The following is a 19,958-nucleotide window of genomic DNA, read 5'->3' as shown; positions in this document are numbered from 1 at the left end:
TTATATGAGTATATACACAGGATAAATTGGAGAGTCAAAGGGTATATATATTGGAGAATATGAGTATATATGAATATATACATAGGAGAATATTGGAGAGTCAAAGGGTATATATATCTAAAGCCTTAATAGACATTGCCATACTGCCCTTCAAAATAGTTTAGTTTCTTTCATCAATGATAACACTGATTCTTGTCCAATTCATGACTAATTTTTAAAAAAAAAACTTTATTAAGGACTTATTTACACATCATAAAATCCATCTATTTTAAGCGTATATAATTCAATGACTGAGTATATTTACCGAGCTGTGCAACTATCACCCCAATCCAATTCTAGCACATTCCCTTCACCCCCCAAAATCCTTTGCACTCTTTTGCAGTCAGTTCTCTTTCCCACCCTAGCCTCAGGAAATGACTGATTTGCTTTCTTTCTCTCTATATTTGACTTTTTGGTATATTTTGTATTAATGAAATCATACAACAAGTGGGACTTTGCAGCTGGTTTCTTTCACTTAGCATAATGTTTTTGAGATTCATCCATGTTGCAGTACATACATGTACTTTGTTGCTTTTTATCACCTGATAGTATTTCATTCTATGGATATAGCATATTTTGTTTATCCATTCACCAGTTGATAGACATTTTAGGTAATTTCTATTATGAATAATACTGCTATAAACATTTATGTACAAGTCTTTGTGAGGATTTCATTTATTTTGAGTTGATACATAGGAGTAGAATTGCTTGTTGTTACGGTGAATATATGTTTAACTTGTTTAAAGAAACTGCCAGACTGTTTTTCAAAGTAGCTGCACCATTTTACATACCCACTGGCAGTGCATGGGGCTTGTGGACTGCAGTTTTTCCACATCCTCACCTTACTGCCTTTTTAAAACTATTATGATAGCCACTCCAATGGGTGCGAAGTGTATCTCACTGTGGTTTTAATTTGCATTTGACTAATGCTGTTGAATATCTCTCATGTACTTATTGGCCATTCTTGTATTTTCTCTAGTGAAATGTCCATTTAAATATATGCCCGTTTTAAAAATTGGGTCATTTTCCTTCTTATTATCCACTTGCAAGAGTTCTTTATATACTTTGGATGCAAGTTCTTTATCAGATATAATTTGCAAATAATTTTTCCCAGTCATAACTGATTCTTAACTCATCTAGACATTACTATATGTTTCTATCACTCTTCTCTTGAAGTTTCAAAACACTGTTTTTCTATTCCTTGTTCATTCTCTTAGTTTATTCAAAGTTTCTAGAAAACAAAATTATATTGTAATACCAATAGATTAATGAAATTTTATCAGTGAAATGTATAGTCATGATTAAATGTCCTGGCAGACTTTTAACTTATCCCAATAGCCTAGAAGGACAGAAATCTGAGGGCCAAATTTGTCAAGACACCCTAAAGCTTGCTTAATGTTGAGCTCCAGTTCTTATTGGCTTTTACAGGGGCTTTTGGAGTAAGCACCTCACTTAGGCTCTTTCCACATGGGATTTGTAGTCTAGTTCCTAATAGCCACTACTGCAAAGTAATTCTCTTTGAGTAATCCTATCAATATGTTTCATGTGAATTAGGTCCATTAGAAGTTTCCATTACCAAGAGAGGAAAAAAAAAAAATGAGATAATTTCTTTTTACTCAAAACAAAGTATATTGATAATATCTCTTCATAAAGTGCAATTTGTACTCCTTTTCCTCTGAGTTTGGAACTGATTCAAAATAGACCTTGGTGTCAGGTATATATATATATATAATATATTATATATATATGAAATATAATATAATATAATATTATATTATATATATTATATATAATATATATTATATATGAAATATAATATATATAATATATAATATATATAATATATATTATATATGAAATATAATATATATAATATATAATATATATAATATATATTATATATGAAATATATTATATATATAATATATATTATATATATTATATATTATATATGAAATATAATATAATATTATATACATAATATATATATTATATATATATATAATATATATATATGAAAGCTTTATTCCTAACAAAACTGGATTAGAAAATGCAGCTTAGATCAGTGGCCACATAGGATCCCTGAATACCTACTTCTGTGTTAAAATAATTCAGCTCAAATTGCAGGCCTCTCCTGTGTAGGACAAAGTCTGTCCCGGTAAATTTACTATGATTTGAAGACAATGTACCTGTTAGAAACCTTAGCACAAGCGACAGAAGGAAAGACTACACGGGAATATTTCCCTTAATGTCTTAATTCTAGTCAATAGAGGTACATGGGCTAGTAGTTCTTAGACTTTTCCAGTTTTGCAACTACTGTTTAGCCCTCAGAAACAGAAGGAAAACCTTGTATGATCTTCCTAATCCTTACCAGAGGGCTGATGTTTTCATTTCGTTGACTCTTAGAAAGTGTGGAGACAAGAGAATGGTGAACCCCCATATTTGTGGTGTGACAGTCCAAGAGAACAATGCATTATAGAGGTCCCTAGAAGGTGACTGAAAAGTGGGAGTTAATTGTATCTTTTTGTGTGTGTGTGAACAGTGAGAATACATTGCATATTGTAATATGCACATTTGAGATGTCCTGCAAAGCAATTTTCTGTGCAGCTATTTAAACTTATGTTCTTGATTTTATTTTATCATCAGGATCATCAACTGAAACTTGTTTTGGTTTAACAAGATGACACTTTGACTCACCATTTCTTTCCCTATCCTTTCCTACTGTGGCAGTAACACTTTTTTTTTTTTTTTTTTGCTTTCTTCCAGAATTGAAATGTCATATTGCCATTGGTGTTGTAGACTGTAATCTACTCTTATTAATGGCTCCAGTGGGCCCTGACAAGAAAGACAGGTAGAGAGGGAGCTTTGCCCTATACTTGATATTCAGGAGGCATCACTGGGATCCTAAAAATTAATCATAAATAGGCATGTTCAGACTGACTTCAGACTAGTGGCTCTGCAGTTTTTATACTCAAGCTAAGTTTTTAATGTGAACTCCAAGAATAAAAGGGATCTATGAATGGGCTTTGGAAGGATTTACAAATCACCTCAAATATGTTGGAAATTTTGTGCATATGAGCATAAATAACTATGGTAAAAGAAGTCCATAGCTTTCAACATATTTTCAAAGGGAAATTCTATTTTAAAAGGTTAGAAATCACTGCTCTAAAGACTTAACTTGCTTATGCATTCTCCCAGCCACTCAAGAAAAAAATTGTTGGGTTAAAAGCCTCCCACATTTTCTAGAATGGTTCTAGTGGATCAGAAGTCTTATGGGTAAGGTGAAAATATAACTTATTCTCTATAACAAGACACTTTTGTTAATGAAAGAGAGTGCCTACTAGATGAGATAACTGTGACCGGTATAATTGGGGGATATGGTCACTCTCCTTATTGGTCCTTTATTGGGACTGAAGAACCAATCCATTCAGATTCCTCCATGCACATCCCACACAGAAAGCATGGACTTTCTCCTAATGTTTTAGAAGCTCCCTAAATTATGGTCCAGAGACTCTGTAAGAATAATGGGGAGGAGTTAATGGATATTCACAACCTGACAGTACTGATTTATACTAAAGGACTTAATCTTTAATCTCGTGACTCACTACTTTATGCTAGATCAAAAAATATCACAAAAACAGTCAAACAAATATGCCTTCCTATCCTAACGTATTTTCCCCTTTTGCCTGTCAAATAGTAATGACATGATTGACTTAGTTTTCTATGATGCACAACAAATGATCACAAAGCGGCTTAAAACAACATAAATGGATTATCTCACCATTTCCAAGGTCAGAAGTCTGGGCACAGCTTAGCTGTGTGCTCTGCTTAGCATGTCACATAGCTGCAATCCAGATGGTTTTGGGGCTGTGTTTCTCCCTGAAACCCAGAGTTCTCTTCCAAGCTTGTGGTTGTTGGCAAAACTCAGCTCTTTGTCCTGGTAGGACCGAGGCCTCCATTTTCTTGCTGGCCATCACTTTCAAATAAGTGAGAACCACTTTGAATAACTGGAGGCTGCTCTCAAACCCTTGCCATGTGGCTACGTCTGTAGGCAGTTTGCAATAGGGCTGCCCCTTCAAGGCTAGCAGATGAGCATCTCTCTGGTTTTAAAGTTCTCCCTTCAGAAATGGTCTGAACTCTCTCTTAAAGGGCTCACTTATTTACATCAGGCACACTCAGGATAATCTTTGGCTAACTCACAGTCAGTGTATTAGGGAACTTATTATGCAGGACATGTTCAACAGAAGGTGTCCATTTTAGAAGTCTGCCTATCATAATATCTAAGATGCCTTGCTTGGTAAGCAAGGTAGAGGACGAATGTGATGCAATCTTCAGCACTTTTCAAAGTGGACCAGGTTTGATAACGGCTAAACCCAGTTTTAAAGGGATGTTCAATGTCTGAGAATCAGTGCAGTTTCCTTTTTTTCACATAAATAATACTGACAACATAAATTTTGAATTAGAAACTTAGGAAAAGTTAGTTGTTTTGCAGATAATCCTAAATTCACTCTCTGGGCCTTCATCTTTACATGTTTCAACTATTTTTGATGATAATGCTACATGTGTAGTATGTCATTGTTTAGAAAGTGTTTCAAAATGAACCATCAAGCTGTAATATAATGTATATAAGCAGTCATTAAAATGAGGCATTAGAGAACTATTTATTGACATGAAGATTTTCAAATATATTTTAAAGTAAAAAGCAGGCTGCAAAAATTATGTATACTACAATTCCATGTTTATTGTTACTTCAGGTTGGTAGGTAGAAAGAAAAGAAAGGACGAAGAGAAGGAATGAGGGGAGGAAGGAAGGATGGAAGGAAGGAAAGAAGGGAAGAAATACAAGATATTAATAGCAGTTGGGTGATTCTTTCTTACCTTTCTTTAAAATTATTTCTTTATAAAAATTGCTGGCATAATAACAATATATAATTGTTCACTGAAGAATGTGAAAGCTTGTTCCTGGAGGGAAGAGAAGAAAGAGCATTTTTCATGCAATATAACCATCTCGGCTTCCTGAACTACATATGATATATACTGTAAATACTGGGTTTGCAGCTTTTTAGTTTTGGAAAGGAAGATTAAAATAAATTATTATTGTTGTTGTTGTTAATTGAAGAACTGGGAAGAAATCAATAAAATGAGATTCAGTGGAGACAGCTAATGTGGCCACTAAGGGAGGAATAATTAAATGCACAAATATAGAATAGGGGAATGCCTAGCTGGCAATGCTACTACAGGGAGAAATCTGGTGGTTAATAAACAGTGGATAATACATTGAGTATGAGTCAATAATTCGGTACACAGTGTTATTTAAAAAAAAAGTAAATGCCGTGGAGAACTGGGTTGTATTCATAGAATAGAGTACATACAATGAGCCAGAGCTTTACAGAGTACAAAGAAGCAGCGAATAAAATACATTTTAATAAATGCTGAGGAAAAAGAGAGAAGGATCAGATGACTATGGATTAAATTAATAAAATGTAATTAATGCATCTGGACCAAACATTAACATTGCAAGCTAGAAAGTTATTAGTTTGGAACAACTAAAATATTCCAAAAAATGAGAAATTCTTCAGCTTTTATCTAGAACAGGCTGAAAGCTTCTAACTTGTAGTCTAATGTTATCAACTGCTTTCTCTTTAAAAGTGGACTTAGTTCCAGAGGAGGCATAAACATATAAAAACTGAAATATACTTATCCTAAATTAATTCTGGACCACTATCACTTAAAGTATATAATTTTGTACTTTAAATTTACAATTTCATGAAAATCTATATTTAGTGTATAAAATATAACCTCTGCTGTAATGTCATACCAAATAGATCTAGGTGGAAGATTTTATATTCCTTTTGAGAGAATGTGTGCCAAAGTGAAAAACCACCACAACTATTTAGGAATCATATATTAGTAGGTAATTCAATCTGCTAACCAATCTATAGCTGCATTGGTAAAGCATATATGTTTTACCAAGGAAACAAGTAAAAATTATACAAGTTGGCTAGTAACTGCTAACACAGGCTCTTAACTGATAATTTCAGAAACTGTACTATGGTGCATCAGATTCCTGAAAGCTTTTGCCCACCAAACCCTCTACTCTTCTCTTGTGAATCTAATCAATATCTTCATTTCCTCATCAACAACAAAAACATCAGCAGCAACATATTAGAGACCTCAATCCCTTTCCACAAGAATATACTCTGCTCATCCTTCCTAGAACAAGAGTTTGGTTCCTAAAGTAGTATGAGAAATGGACCAAGCACTGGCGTTAGAAAATACAGTCCCAGCAGCACTGACTAACTCTATGACTAATGCATTGTACTACTCCAATTCACAGCTCACAGGGTTGTTGAGGATGAAGCACATTTGACATGTAAACTCATGAGCGCTAGAAAAGATGGCGGTTATTGCTGCCACTCCATTGCTCAAGACCTTATAGCATCTTCCCTTTTGTTTTCTTCTTTAATTTTTAAATTACAAAATAATCCATGCCCAACAATCTGTCTTGTGTGTATCTTATATGATGCAAGGCGATCTCTTGTATATTCTTGTAGAATATCCAAGCCTTTCAACTCAACTTTTAAGTCAAATTAACATATATTTGAATTCCTACTGTGTACCATGATGTGGTCAGTAAAGTTTAAGTGTTCCTCTATCTCTCTCTCTCTCTCTTTTTTAAGTAAGCTTTACACTCAAACTGGGACTTGAACTCAACCCTGAGATCAAGAGTCACATGCTCTACTGACTAAGCCAACCAAGCACTCCATAAATCTCCTCTCTTTGAAGTGGAACTCATGCTGGAGTTGTTGAGACGATATAAAATCAATGATATCAAATCTTCATCAGAAGTTAAATAATAGTTCAACATCTACAAGAATAACTTATGCTGTTAACTATATAGTCCCCTCCCTACACTCCCCAGTCTCCTTTCCTGTTCAATGAAGTCATCTTATTTATCATTTTCTTTTAACATTGACTCTCAATTTTGAGAAAGTTAATCTGCTTGCCTTTCCCATATACTGTTTTCACATATTCCCTGTACTTTGAAATATGACATATCCACCCCTTTATCAACTTTGTCACCTACAGAAGGTTACCTCTTTCAAAAACTAGCTCACAAGTAGTTAATATATCTCTCATGTGCGTAGGGTGTTTTTTGTTTGGTATGTGTGTACATTCTGTGGGGCACATTTTTCCCGAGCTGGGTTGTAAGTTCTCTGACAATATTTGGCACTTGATAGGCACTTAATAAATTTTGATTGAATGAATAAATAAAATGTTAGTCAATTGCTTAATTTTATGATGTAAATAAACATTTCTGTTATCAATCTTACAATTTTAGTGGAAAAGGACTAAACATGTAGGGGCTTCTTATGCATCTAATAATTCTGAAGTATTCTTTTGAGGTTAGAGAAAAAAATATTTAATGATTATTTTTATAGAGAGAGAGAAAGTGGGGGAGGAGCAGAGAGAGATTGAATCCCAAGCAGGCTCTGCTCTGTCAGCACAGAGCCCAATGTGGGGCTTGAACCCATGAACCATGAGATCATGACCTGAACCAAAACCAAGAGTCAGACTTGCTTAACCGACTGAGCCACCCAGGTGCCCTAAGGTTAGAGAAAAATTCTTTTGACTGAAGCATGTTTTATTAATTTCTTCTAGGCCACTTAAAATTATTTAAAAATTAAAAATTTAATGCATTGTCATTATAAAGGCTTAGAATATAAACAAGTAAAAATGAAAATCACCTCTAATTCTACCAAAGAAACTAACAGTTTTAGACTTATACAACTGATTTTATATCCTTTTTCTTTTTTTTTGGCTTACTGTTTCATCATAAAGCATTTGCTCCATGCTATTAGTCTCAGAAAACAGCATTTTTAATGACTAAATTTACTTACTGTAAAGGTCACAAATTTCCTTAGTATAAAGGTACAGAATAGACTTAACTATTCTCCTCTTACTGAACATTCAGTGCTACTTCCATTTCCCTCACTTTCACCTTACAAATGGGGATTGCAGTAATATTAGTATATAAAAATCTCTGCTAATGTCTCTATTTCTGTAGAAGAGATTCTTAGAGCAATTACTGAATAAAAAAAATAAAAGAATTAACATTAAAAAAAATCTTTTAGGGGCCCCTGCTTGGCTTAGTCAGTAGAGCATGCGACTCTTGATCTCAGGGTCATGAGTTCAAACCCCATGTTGGGTGTGGAGCCTACTTAAAAAAAATAAAAAATAAAAATAAATAAAATAATCATTTAATAGAAGCTGGGAAATTGCCTTCAAGCATGGACAGTTTAGACTCCTCCCAAAAGGACAATAAGAATGCCTATTGAACTATTCTCATCTGGGTCAAGGTTTAGCAAAGTAAATCCATCAGAAGGAATTGGGGAATGTGACTTTGGAAAAAGAAGAACAGTGTTCTTTCTAAAAGCTTGGAAATCTTTGTAATGTTTGTCTAAATATTTCTAAATATTGGTTCTGCTTCCAATAATGGCATTTCCTTCTGTCTAGATTTTCTATGCAGTTCATGCTTTTCAAGCACGAAGTGACCATGAACTCAGCCTTCAGGAGTACCAAAGAGTCCACATACTTAGATTTTGTGACCTAAGTGGCAATAAAGAGTGGTGGTTGGCTGAAGTTCAAGGGCAAAAAGGATATGTGCCAGCTAACTACCTTGGGAAGATGACTTATGCTTAAGAAAAGAAGCCCTTGAATTCTGTTTTCTGGCAGGTTATTGATGGACTACCTCATAAAACTTACAAAATGTTGGTCTAGAAATCAAGAAACCTCCATACTACATGAACTGATACTGTATCAAGTTTTAAGGAAGACTGCTTCCTAACAAGATTATTTGGAAATGTATTTTGAAGAATAAATGTTGAAGGAAACAAACAGAAACAGCAAAACAAACAGCTAAAGCTCCAACTACCAACTACTTAAAAATGGAGATCTTTGAAAAGATAAATGTATCCTTTATCAGCATGAAAGGCTGGATCTAAGGATAAGATTTTTTTCAATGTATTGTATTACGTATTTTGCCTCAAATGTTTTTGTTTCTCTCATTCTCTTTTGTGTGTGTGTGCACATATACACTCACACACATGTAATTATATTCATTATATGGTTATGTATACTATTTGACATAGATTATACACTGTTATGCATAAACCAGGGAGTATACTAAATATACATAATAGGAATTAACAGCCAGCTAGAAATCTTTGTTGTGGAACATCTCTTTACTGTAAGTTTTAAATGAAAAAAACCCTGAATGACCTTATAATATCTAACATTTACTGAATGCATACTACATGACAAAAATTGTTCTATATGTTTATGTGGTAACTTATTTTTTATTTTTTTTTTAACCTTTATTGATTTTTGAGACAGAGAGAGAGAGCATGAATGGGGGAGGTTCAGAGAGAGATGGAGACACAGAATCTGAAACAGGCTCCAGGCTCTGAGCTGTCAGCACAGAGCCCGACGTGGGGCTCAAACTCACGGACTGTGAGATCATGACCTGAGCCGAAGTCGGACGCTGAACCGACTGAGCCACCCAGGTGCCCCATGTGGTAACTTATTTGATACTCACAACATTATGAAGAAACTGTGGCCCACATGGATGAAGTAATTTAGCCCAGGTACACTGCTAGTAAGGGCTGGGACTCAAACCTAGGTCTGGTTCTGGGATCTACACTCCTAACCACTATGCTGTACCAACCCTCCAGGAGTATACATTTGCTGTCAGCAAAGCACTTAATGATGCACATAATGGGCATTGATAAGGACCATTTTTCTCTCAGGTCATATTTAAGTATTGAGAAGTTTTTCAAAATCAAGGGCTAGGAGGATTTCCATGATATTAGTCTAGAGAAAATGACGTATCTACGTTTATTTTTTTGTTTTGTTTTGTTTTGCTTAAACATTTTTTAAAGTATAATTGTTTAAAAACGATGCTACATGATCACTATGTTACTTGAATGAGGAAATATTTTTGGATCGCTCAATCATTTCGATGATGAATGTGGAATGTGTGCTCCATGTTCTGAGCCAAGATGTAAATATTTTTAGTTGCCGATTGTACTTAGACAAAGAAGGCATTAAGGATAACATTTGCTGAAACACAATGTCCTGGGACACTGAACTTTCACTTGGGAATAGCTCAAAATTGTCCCCTAAGATTTCAGGATATTTTGTCAAGACATTTTATTGACTTGTTGATGCTCCTTTAGGACAGTAAAAAGATTTAAAGTTTGACTTAGTGGTTTCCTTTAAACACCAACATAAAGTGGACTTTCATTTCCCACATAGAATGTGCTAATAATGACATTAAAGATTTAATTGTTACTTTGAAAGATTTGATCTCTAGAATGTATACTGTAACATACATTACTGAAGAATACAAAACAAAATGAACAGTGATTTTCAGAGGGCTGTTTTAAGTATGCATATGACATGTACAACCATAGAAATTCATTAAGACATTTCCATGACAGAATAATTTGCATTTCATAATATTGTACCTGAAATACTTAATCTAAAGATAGTTTTATAAGGTTCTAATGGTAAGTTGTTTTTGCATAACATTTTCTTGTTTTGAGTTTGGATACTAAAAGAAGATTCTCTTTTAGACATACAGAGACTTTTTATGTCTTTTAAATGGTGCTTTGTACCCAATGGTGAAAACATAATTCCAGTTTGCGTAGGGCAAAACAAAAGGAAATCCAAACTTGCTACTTGTGGTAACTATGAACATGCCCAACAACCAAACTGGTGGGGAAACTATATCTAATGTATTTTTTATATATGATATTTATACTTTTAATATATAAAAGTATATATATTTATACTTTTAATATATAAAAGTATAAAAAAATATATAAAAGTATAAAAGTTAATATATAACTTAATATATATTAAATGCATGTATTTAAATTAGCTGTGACTTCAATACTCCCCTTAAAATGAAGATTGATAGAAATAGCTCATATTTGCTGTTTTGGCTGAAATAAGTCACTAGATGTATAGAAGCTTTGTCTGCTTGTGTGGTCCTAGGTTGATGCCTCCTGTCTCACCTTTTTAGAAACCACACCACTAAAATCAGAGCTGCAGTTAGCTGCTGAGCAAGTGTAATGAAGCCATCTCCTGTAGTCCCTCACTATTGTAATGAACATACATTACTCTAAAACTATGTAGTTGCTATTTTAACGTTTTTTTTTTTTTTATTTTTTTTTAATTTATTTTTGGGACAGAGAGAGACAGAGCACGAATGGGGGAGGGGCAGAGAGAGAGGGAGACACAGAATCGGAAACAGGCTCCAGGCTCCGAGCCGTCAGCCCAGAGCCTGACGCGGGGCTCGAACTCACGGACGGCGAGATCGTGACCTGGCTGAAGTCGGACGCTTAACCGACTGCGCCACCCAGGCGCCCCGTGTAGTTGCTATTTTAAAAATATACCTACATTTCATATGCCATTTAGGCTTTATTTTTTTTAACGTTATACAATACCTTCATTTTCTTGATATGTTGTTAAGAATCAAGTAATTATAATTTTGAGGTCAGACATTATTTTGTTGAACATAGGGGAAATGAAACTCAGATAGTTATGATGTATGTAAGTCTTTAAGAAGTTTAAAAAGATAAAACTATTGGTGACATCATTATAATTAAGGCATGAAGAAACAATTATTTCTTTGTATTTTAAAATTTAAATGTCATTGTAAAATATAGAATTCTCTGAAATGGGTATTTTTACCAAGAATGAAGGAGAAATTTCTGTGGCTGTTTTCCTTTGTAAAACAAATAAACAAGTTTATGTAAACATTTTATTTAGTATTTATTTTTAAATACAGATGTTCTAATATACATAATAATGTTCGGAATTATAAAAGATCCAGTAATACAAATTACCATGGGTACTTAAATCACGTGAAAAAGTCACAAAGCCACTATCCGAACATTCCTTGTACTTTAGAAAAATATTCTTTTGCTATTAGTATAAAACAATTCTATGAAGGTTGAGCTGTGCAGAAGAGATACAGCGCACATTGTTAATCATATAAATGCAGCACTGCATGAAATACTTTTAAGTGCTGATGTATTTCATATTTTGCCTGAAATATAATTTGGACTTTTAGAGATGGCTATTAACTGCCTGTCACTATTTGTGATGAATAGTTCAGATGATGTACAAAAATCAGTGTTTTTATTACTGAAATATGAAATTAAAAACTGCCCATAAGCTTCTTAGATTTTTGTCTACTGCAAAACACTCTCAAAGCCATGTGAACAGAGATAAAATCTTTATATTCTAACATGGTGGGGAAACTAATTTACTGAAATCCTGTTTGTCCTAACTATGGCTTCTTAAGGTACTCAGTGTAGTGCCCAATACTGAATACATCTAGCCCTCACAAAATTCAAGCCAAATTAAGCCTATAAATTTACATTATAGTTGATGAAGAAGTAATTAAATTTCATTGACTGGAAGGACACTCAACTTTACATTCTCTGGAGAAATTCTACTATTTATAGAATGTTACTATTTTTAAAGGCTAATTTTTTCTGTTACTTCCTTCTATACACGAAATTATATAAAAACTTAGTCATTAAATTATCTGTTATCTACAAAATTATCCAATATAACGCATCTTCACACCAGGACCATTGGAATTCAACCTGCATCTCTGAAGGCCAGCTACTTCTTTCCTGTTATTACACTCTTGATATAGGCAAGATTTGCTTCGGTTTTTCAGTAAAATAAGTCACCCCTTAGCATATAGCAGAATGAGTAGCTCTTGTTCAAAAATGTAGGGGGTATATGCTTAGTCAAGTTTATCTTACAAGAAGACAATACTAAGGTGTGTAAATGTATTTATGGCTTTCTCTAATTCTTTATATAATTTTTATGATTATTGTATTAATATATTTATTTTTATAAAATGATGTATTTCCTATACAACCTGTGATCATCACAGTATAATTAAATAATCTGTTACTAATAAACAGTACCATGACATCCTTGTTAGGTATCAGAATCAGAAACCTAACCTTAGAATGTTAGATGCCTTCCATTTTATCTCATTAATTATCATCTATATTTTATAGAGGAGGAAACCAAGGATTACACAGCTCATATATGGAGGGACTGGGATTTAAAACCAGGTCTTCTGACTTTAAGCCAGGGTTCGTTTAGTGGTTTTTTTTTTTTGTTAAGTCACCAAAATCTAACAAAGCACAACGTGCATAAAGTGATATTGACCAAATTTCTACTAAAATATGATTTGAGCTTACAATCCTAAAAGCTTACTTTGGCTCACCTACTTATAGGTCTATTCATTCACTGGCATAATATTTATTGAGAATTACAGTGGGATGCTGTGCAATGGTGTGCTAATGGTGTGCAAATCAAGATCTCTGTCCTCATCCAATTTAAAATCTAGTGGTGGTGGTGGGGAAACCTATGTGTAACAAAATAAATTAAATGATAAATACTATTAATGTAAAGCTGGCGACTTTCATCACATGGTCAGTTAAAAAGCTTTGTAGCTCACTTAATGGTATGGAACTGATGAATGGATAAAGAAGATGTGGTTTATATATACAATGGAATATTACTTGGCAATGAGAAGGAATGAAATCATGCCATTTGTAGCAATGTGGATGGAACTGGAACGTATTATGCTGAGTGAATTAAGTCAGAAAAGGACAGATATCATTTGTTTTCACTCATATGTGGATCTTGAGAAACTTAACAGAAGACCATGGGGGAAGGGAAGGGGGAAAAAAATAGTAACAGAGAAGGAAGGAGGCAAACCACAAGAGACTCTTAAATACAGGGAACGAACTGAGGGTGGATGGGGGGAGGTGGGGGAGTGGGGAAAATGGGTGATGGGGATTGAGGAGAGCACTTGTTGGGATGAGCACTGGATGTTATATGTAAGCCAGCTGGACAACAAATTATATTTAAAAAAATAAATAAAAGCATGACCTTTGGAAAAAAAAATGGTATGGAAAAAATCAGTCTAAGATCTACCTGAAGAAAACTTTAATATAAAAATACCTGTATGAAATATCAAACTGAATTATATACAGTACTAGATGTTTGCATACTTACACATATGTATAGATTCCAAATATATATTTATGCACATACAACCTATACAAAGAGCCATGCTCAATGAAAAATAACTTCCTAAAAGGCTTCTAACATCCTCTCTGAAATACTACAGAAATTAAAAGTTGCGTCTCTTCTCAACTCTTTCCAGTACATGTGTTCTGGCTGTGATGGGATAAAATTTTCCCCTTCAAGTGCCAGTGTGCAAACTGTACATTACGGCTTTAAGTTTTCATAGGTACTGCAGTCACACGAACTGTTAATTCGAGCTTAGCTTGTATCAGATCGTTTTGTCCAGTTTAGGTCAAACTAGCCCTGACCTATAAACAAATATGATGATTTTATGGGTTTTCCTTTTTTTTTTTTTTTTTTTATAGTCTTTTTGATCCTAATGGGGATTTGGGGCTCATGCCAAATTATGTTTAATCCACAGAAATCTGTTTCTCAAAACAGAAACATCTGTAGGCAGATTTTCAACATGTAAATAGATGTTTACTCCACATGTAAGTAATGGGATTATCTCAATCTTGGATTCTATTTTACTATGAATAATTCAGTGCCATTATTTAAGGGTAGTTTAAAATAGTAGCTTTCCTTTTATTGTCACAGAAATCTCATATCAATATATTTTAGAAATTGTTAGAAAAAGCTAGAGATTAAGAGACTCGGTTTGAGATTAGAGGTTTTAAAGATTTAGTAGCACATATCAAAGTTGAAGAAATAAGGCTGCTCATAGTCTAATGAATGAAGGAAATTTTGGACTTCCAGTTTCTGGATGAAATGAGGTATTCATGAAGTATGAAATGGCTGTTGAATTTTCCTGTGAGTAATAAACTGTTTCTCTGGGCCAGAAAGCCTCATATCTTCTGTCAAAAACTATATGTAAAACAACAGTAGGCTAATTTGTTAATTTACAAATAAGGCTACTGCTCAGACTCCCCACATTTTGTGATTTAACAATGTACACACACATCAAAATAATTTCAAGATTTAATCATGATATAGGAGCTTCTTTTATACAAAGGTAACTAAAATTGAAACGTTACAATACATTTGGGCAATAGAAATAAAGCAGCCCTTTTTCTTTTCATGGTATAGGAAGAAACTACCAGCATGTAAACAAGTCAGGAATTGTTTTGGAGTGGATATTTTGCTCAAGAATTCTCAGGTGTGTGTATAATCAGGGTAAATCAAAACTCAACTTTATTAGGTACTAACTATGTGCAGATGTTAGACTGGCAATGTGAGGAAAAGTGGGCAATGGGAGAAAAATATTGCATTAAAAGGGCATGGGAGTTCACAATCTACAGAAGAGATACATCCCTAAATAATTATATGAAGTGATAAAAAAGGTATAATACAGAAATGTGAGAAATCAGTTATGAAAAGTTAATTTTGAAAATGGGGAGATGAAATATTTGGGGTGAGAGGGAGAATCATGAAATGAGGCTGGGGACTAACAATGAATATCTGGAATATTGAGGGGAAAGTAGAAAACTTTATAATAAAGTGGCATTCCTGCCATCTTATAAGGCACCTAATTCAAAACTCTAATTCTTAGGGCTTTGCTAGAAGATGAACTATTCCTTTTTTAAAAAAATTCACATATACTACCAGTCTCTTGGGATTCTAGAAGTTCTCATCAAGAATTAATTACTTTGTGGTTTGTTTTTTTTTTTAGTTCATTTATTTATTTATTTATTTATTTATTGAGAGAGAGTGAGAGAGAGAGAGAGAGAGAGACAAAGAATGAGTGTGAACAGGGAAGGGCAGAAAGAGGGAGAGACAGAATCTCAAGCAGGCTCCATGCTGTGATGGGGCTTGAACTCAGGAACTGTGAGATCATGACCCTAAGTTGAGATCAAGAGTCGGATGCTCAACTGACTGAGCCACCCAGGAACCCAAAGAATTAATCATGCTAGTCAGTGTTTTCACACACTATGGAAACTTAAAAATGGTAAACAGATTTAAAATAAAAAGATTTCCAAATTTTGTTAAATAACATTTAGCATTTTAAGGTAAGAAATAATAGAAATTTCATTGTGAAAATTTTTATTAAATTATAGTATATTACAGGTTATGTCCTAATAATAAGATTTTAGGGTAATGTCAAATAAAAACCTACTTGGCCAGATTACTTCTTGAGTTTCTTCTGGGCAGCTTTCTTCTTGACCATCTGTAATCGCTTCATGGCATTGAGCTGTGATTCTTGTGAAGTTGGACCTTTAAGGGATGCTAAGGGAGAGCTGCTTGATTCTGAAGTGGTTTTGCTAGTGGTATTTCCACTGGACCCTGATGTCCCACTATTTCCATTCCCACTGAGTTGGCTTGTGCTTCCTGGAACTAAACTACTCGGACTAGGAAGACCCACTTTGCTAACATTGTCACAACTAACGGAGCGACTAAGGCCAGTTTTGCCCAAAGTTAGAGGTGGAGGTGGTTTCAAGGGTACAGTGGGTGCAGTGTTGTTATTGGAACCTATTTTGGAACCTATTCCACTTTTAGATGATGTCGCCAGACCAGTCAAACCCACAGGCTTCTGGTTAGTTGATGAGGTAGCTGGTTTCCCACTATTGTTTTGGGTTGTTGAACTCAACTTTGCTGTTGATGGACCAGCAGAAGAAGTTTTAGCTGCAAAAGCTGCCCATCCAGTTAGGCCACTAGTTACTGAAGAAGAAACACTGGTACTAGAAGAATTTCCTGAAATAGCCGTGGATGTCTAAAAAACAAGATAAATATTGCTTTAGAGCCAAGTATAATTAATACATAATGTAATATTCTTAAATATATAACAAGTTTAATTTTGGACTTTTTATACAGAAGTAATGGTTTGGGAAATTTAAATCACACCACCAAATTAAGTTCTTATGAAACTGATCTGAAAAAAAAAAACAACAACAAAAACCAAAAACCAAAAAACACAAACATTAAACTTATTCATAGCTAATGGATGCTACCACTTCCAAAGCAGAAATTCTGGGATGCCATATTCTTGTTCTAATGATTCTGAAAAAGAAATGTATGAAATTCCTTTTTGGGAATTGCTTTTAGATTCAGTTACAAGCTCTATCAGAAAAATCAGATTTAATGCTTTAACTTGTTTTTCACCTAAATAAAGTAATATCTAGCTCAGTAAAGCACCTTATTCTTTAGACTTTGCTCCAAATGGCTTGTGGATCATTTCAAAAACAGAATCCACTCTTAATGAATAAAAATGCTCATACCCAGGAAATTTAGAAGATGTCTGAGATAAACAGATTTATTTGATAATTACTTATTGAGTAAATGTGTCAGATTCTGAATTCATTTTTTAAATAATTTTTTTAAGTTTATTTTTGTTTATTTTGAGAGAGAGTGAGCAAGTCGGGAAGGGACAGAGAGAGGGAATCAGAATCTTAAGCAGGTTCCTCGCTATCCATACAAGAGCCTGCCGTGGGGCTCAAAGTCACAAACAGTGAGATCATGACGTGAGCCAAAGTCAAGAGTCAGACACTTAACCAACTGAGCCACCCAGGCGCCCCAGAATCTGTTTTTTTTTAAAATGTCCCAATACCAATTTTGAGTAAATAGCTCCTGCATTGCAAAATATATACAGATTTGCAATGTTAACTATTTGTAATTATACAGCTCTGGTGATATATTAAAAAGGTTTCATAACTTTATTTCCACAATTTGTTCAGGTTTCCATTGAAACTATCACATAAGAAGAGATCCCTGCTCTGTATAAAGGATTTTATTAACCGCCTCAAGAGCTGCACAGTGACATTTAGGCAGGTCTGACTCACTCCCAGATGAATTTCTTAAAGATTTAACACCTTAGTTTCTCTAATTAACTTCACGGCCAATCAAAAGCTAACAGTGATACCAGCGTCACTATATAAATAAATATTGCTCTCATTCACACGAGGACAAATTTTTTTCACCTCCGCACTGGGCAAAAATGTACTTTGTTCAAATTAATTATAAACTGAACTTCTCACCAGCATGCTCTCTACCTTTATATTCTTAAGAAGAGTCACAAAAGTGTAAAATTTATTACAGGTAAAAGATTAAGTCCTACAAACACTAATTTACTTATCAATATGGTAATTACCATGCCTAAAATATATGCTGTTATACTTTAAACCTGAACTCTGGGAGAGTTGGTAAAAACACATTTTTACTTCTTACAAGGTAGCCTTCAATACCATCTGCATGTAAACATTTTTAACCCATGTGAAAAGTAATCAGAATAGAGTGCTGAGATATTTGTAAGAGGAAAAGCCCAGATTTTTGTTCACGTTCTCTGAAAAACAATAGGATTTTTTCACATTATACATTACACAGTAACTTTCTCGTAAGATTATCCAGAGAAGATAAACCACACATAAATTACAAATTCCTAGAGGAATGCACACAGGTAATGAGAAAAAGTTAGTAAAGAAAGCAAAAGGACACAAGTGTGGTAAACTTAATTTTCAGTTATGAAAAAATCTAATTTTTTCCTTTTCTATTAAACACAAAACTGTCTGCCATATGGCTAAATGATCTTTCAACAAACATCACAGAAGAAAACCCATCTGAAGTAATTAAAAAGACCAACACTTATGAAGTACAAACAGAAAGCAAGTTCTGTGTTCATAGCGTTTTAGTTTAATGGCTTGCTGTTACTGGTATTGCTTTTCCACAGAATGACAGATGGCTTATAATACTATCAGGACAAGCAAAAGTAAAAACAACACCAATAATCCAGACCAAGTAATTTCTTAGTCTTTCAGTAAAGAAAATAAATTTCTCAACTATTCCTCAATTTTTACTGTAAGTAAAAACTACCCATTATCTTAGTTAGAAAGCCATTTGCTTTTTAATATGTGAATGGAACCATTTTTTTTCCATAGTAAAAAATGTATTAACTTTTATCATAAAAATACCAAAACCTTTAAATCAGAATCAACATGACAGCCAAGGCCTTAACTTATTTGCCATAAAACGATTTCATGTTGGATTTTTTTTTTCAACTGTTTATTTCTGAGAGAGAGAGAGAGAGAGAGAGAGAGAGAGAGAGAGAGACAGAGAGCGGAGGAAGGGCAAAGGGAGAGGGAGACACAGAATCTGAAGGAGCGCCAGGCTCTGAGCTGTCAGCACAGAGCCTGACGCAGGGCTCGAACCCATAAACCCTGAGATCATGATCTGAGCCGACGACGGATGCTCAGCCAACTGAGCCACCCAGGCGTCCCTCAAGTAAGTATTTTTTAGTCAATTAAATTAAAATCCAATCTTAGAAAAAAATGGAACGTACTGTACCTTGACCTCTGTTCTCTTAAATGCTAGAAAAGTTGTCTCTTGTTTGAGTTTAGTTTCTGGTTTCTTAACCAATGGATCTTTGACAGCTGGAGCTACAGAAACAACTGTGGGGGCTGGTTTCTGGGGTGGTTTCTGAGTTTTTTGAGCCTGTAAAAAATCGGTGGATTAAATTAGATACAAAATATTAACTGAATGCACACACACACAAAAAAGACTAAAAATCTGTCACAGGACTCCTCATTGAATGAAAGTATAGTTGAACATTTACAAAATATTGTGGTGACACTGAAAATACAGATTCTTGGACAAATTATTTTTTATCATCATCCTATGAATGGTTTTATATATTTTATTCATTTCTAAACAGTAAAGATAATATTAAGCTTTAGAAATCATGCAGATGAGGGCTGATTAAATACCATTTTAACAAGGCAAAACAAATTGTCTCTTTAAAAAAAGAAAATCACAAACTATTTGTAACCAGTTAGCTTCACTTGTAATGAAGGGTATTTATCT

The 19,958-nt window shown here is 34.0% G+C and overlaps 2 protein-coding genes across 6 annotated transcripts in view; one reads left to right on the top strand and one right to left on the bottom strand.

Moving 5' to 3' along the window:
* Positions 1-9,033, top strand: part of ARHGEF38 (Rho guanine nucleotide exchange factor 38) — a 130,302-nt gene extending 121,269 nt beyond the window's left edge. For both annotated transcript variants that reach the window (XM_042984087.1, XM_007080941.3), the window contains one exon: positions 8,556-9,033. In XM_042984087.1, coding sequence (XP_042840021.1) covers positions 8,556-8,741 — 186 coding nt within the window. In that variant the 3' untranslated portion in view covers positions 8,742-9,033. The remainder of the gene's footprint in view (positions 1-8,555) is intronic.
* Positions 4,811-19,958, bottom strand: part of INTS12 (integrator complex subunit 12) — a 35,372-nt gene continuing 20,224 nt past the window's right edge. For 3 of the 4 annotated variants that reach the window (XM_042984091.1, XM_007080944.3, XM_042984093.1), the window contains exons 6-7: positions 19,443-19,589; positions 16,237-16,878 (exon numbers count right to left, since the gene is read on the bottom strand). In XM_042984091.1, the coding sequence (XP_042840025.1) occupies positions 16,294-16,878; positions 19,443-19,589 (732 nt within the window). In that variant the 3' untranslated portion in view covers positions 16,237-16,293. Of the gene's footprint in view, positions 5,001-16,236; positions 16,879-19,442; positions 19,590-19,958 lie in introns of those variants that run through there. The other variant, XM_007080943.3, reaches the window with a different exon arrangement.

Source organism: Panthera tigris, chromosome B1 (assembly GCF_018350195.1).
Source record: "Panthera tigris isolate Pti1 chromosome B1, P.tigris_Pti1_mat1.1, whole genome shotgun sequence".
In the NCBI taxonomy this organism is placed as follows: Eukaryota; Metazoa; Chordata; class Mammalia; order Carnivora; family Felidae; genus Panthera; species Panthera tigris.
This window is presented reverse-complemented; position numbering and strand designations above follow the sequence as displayed.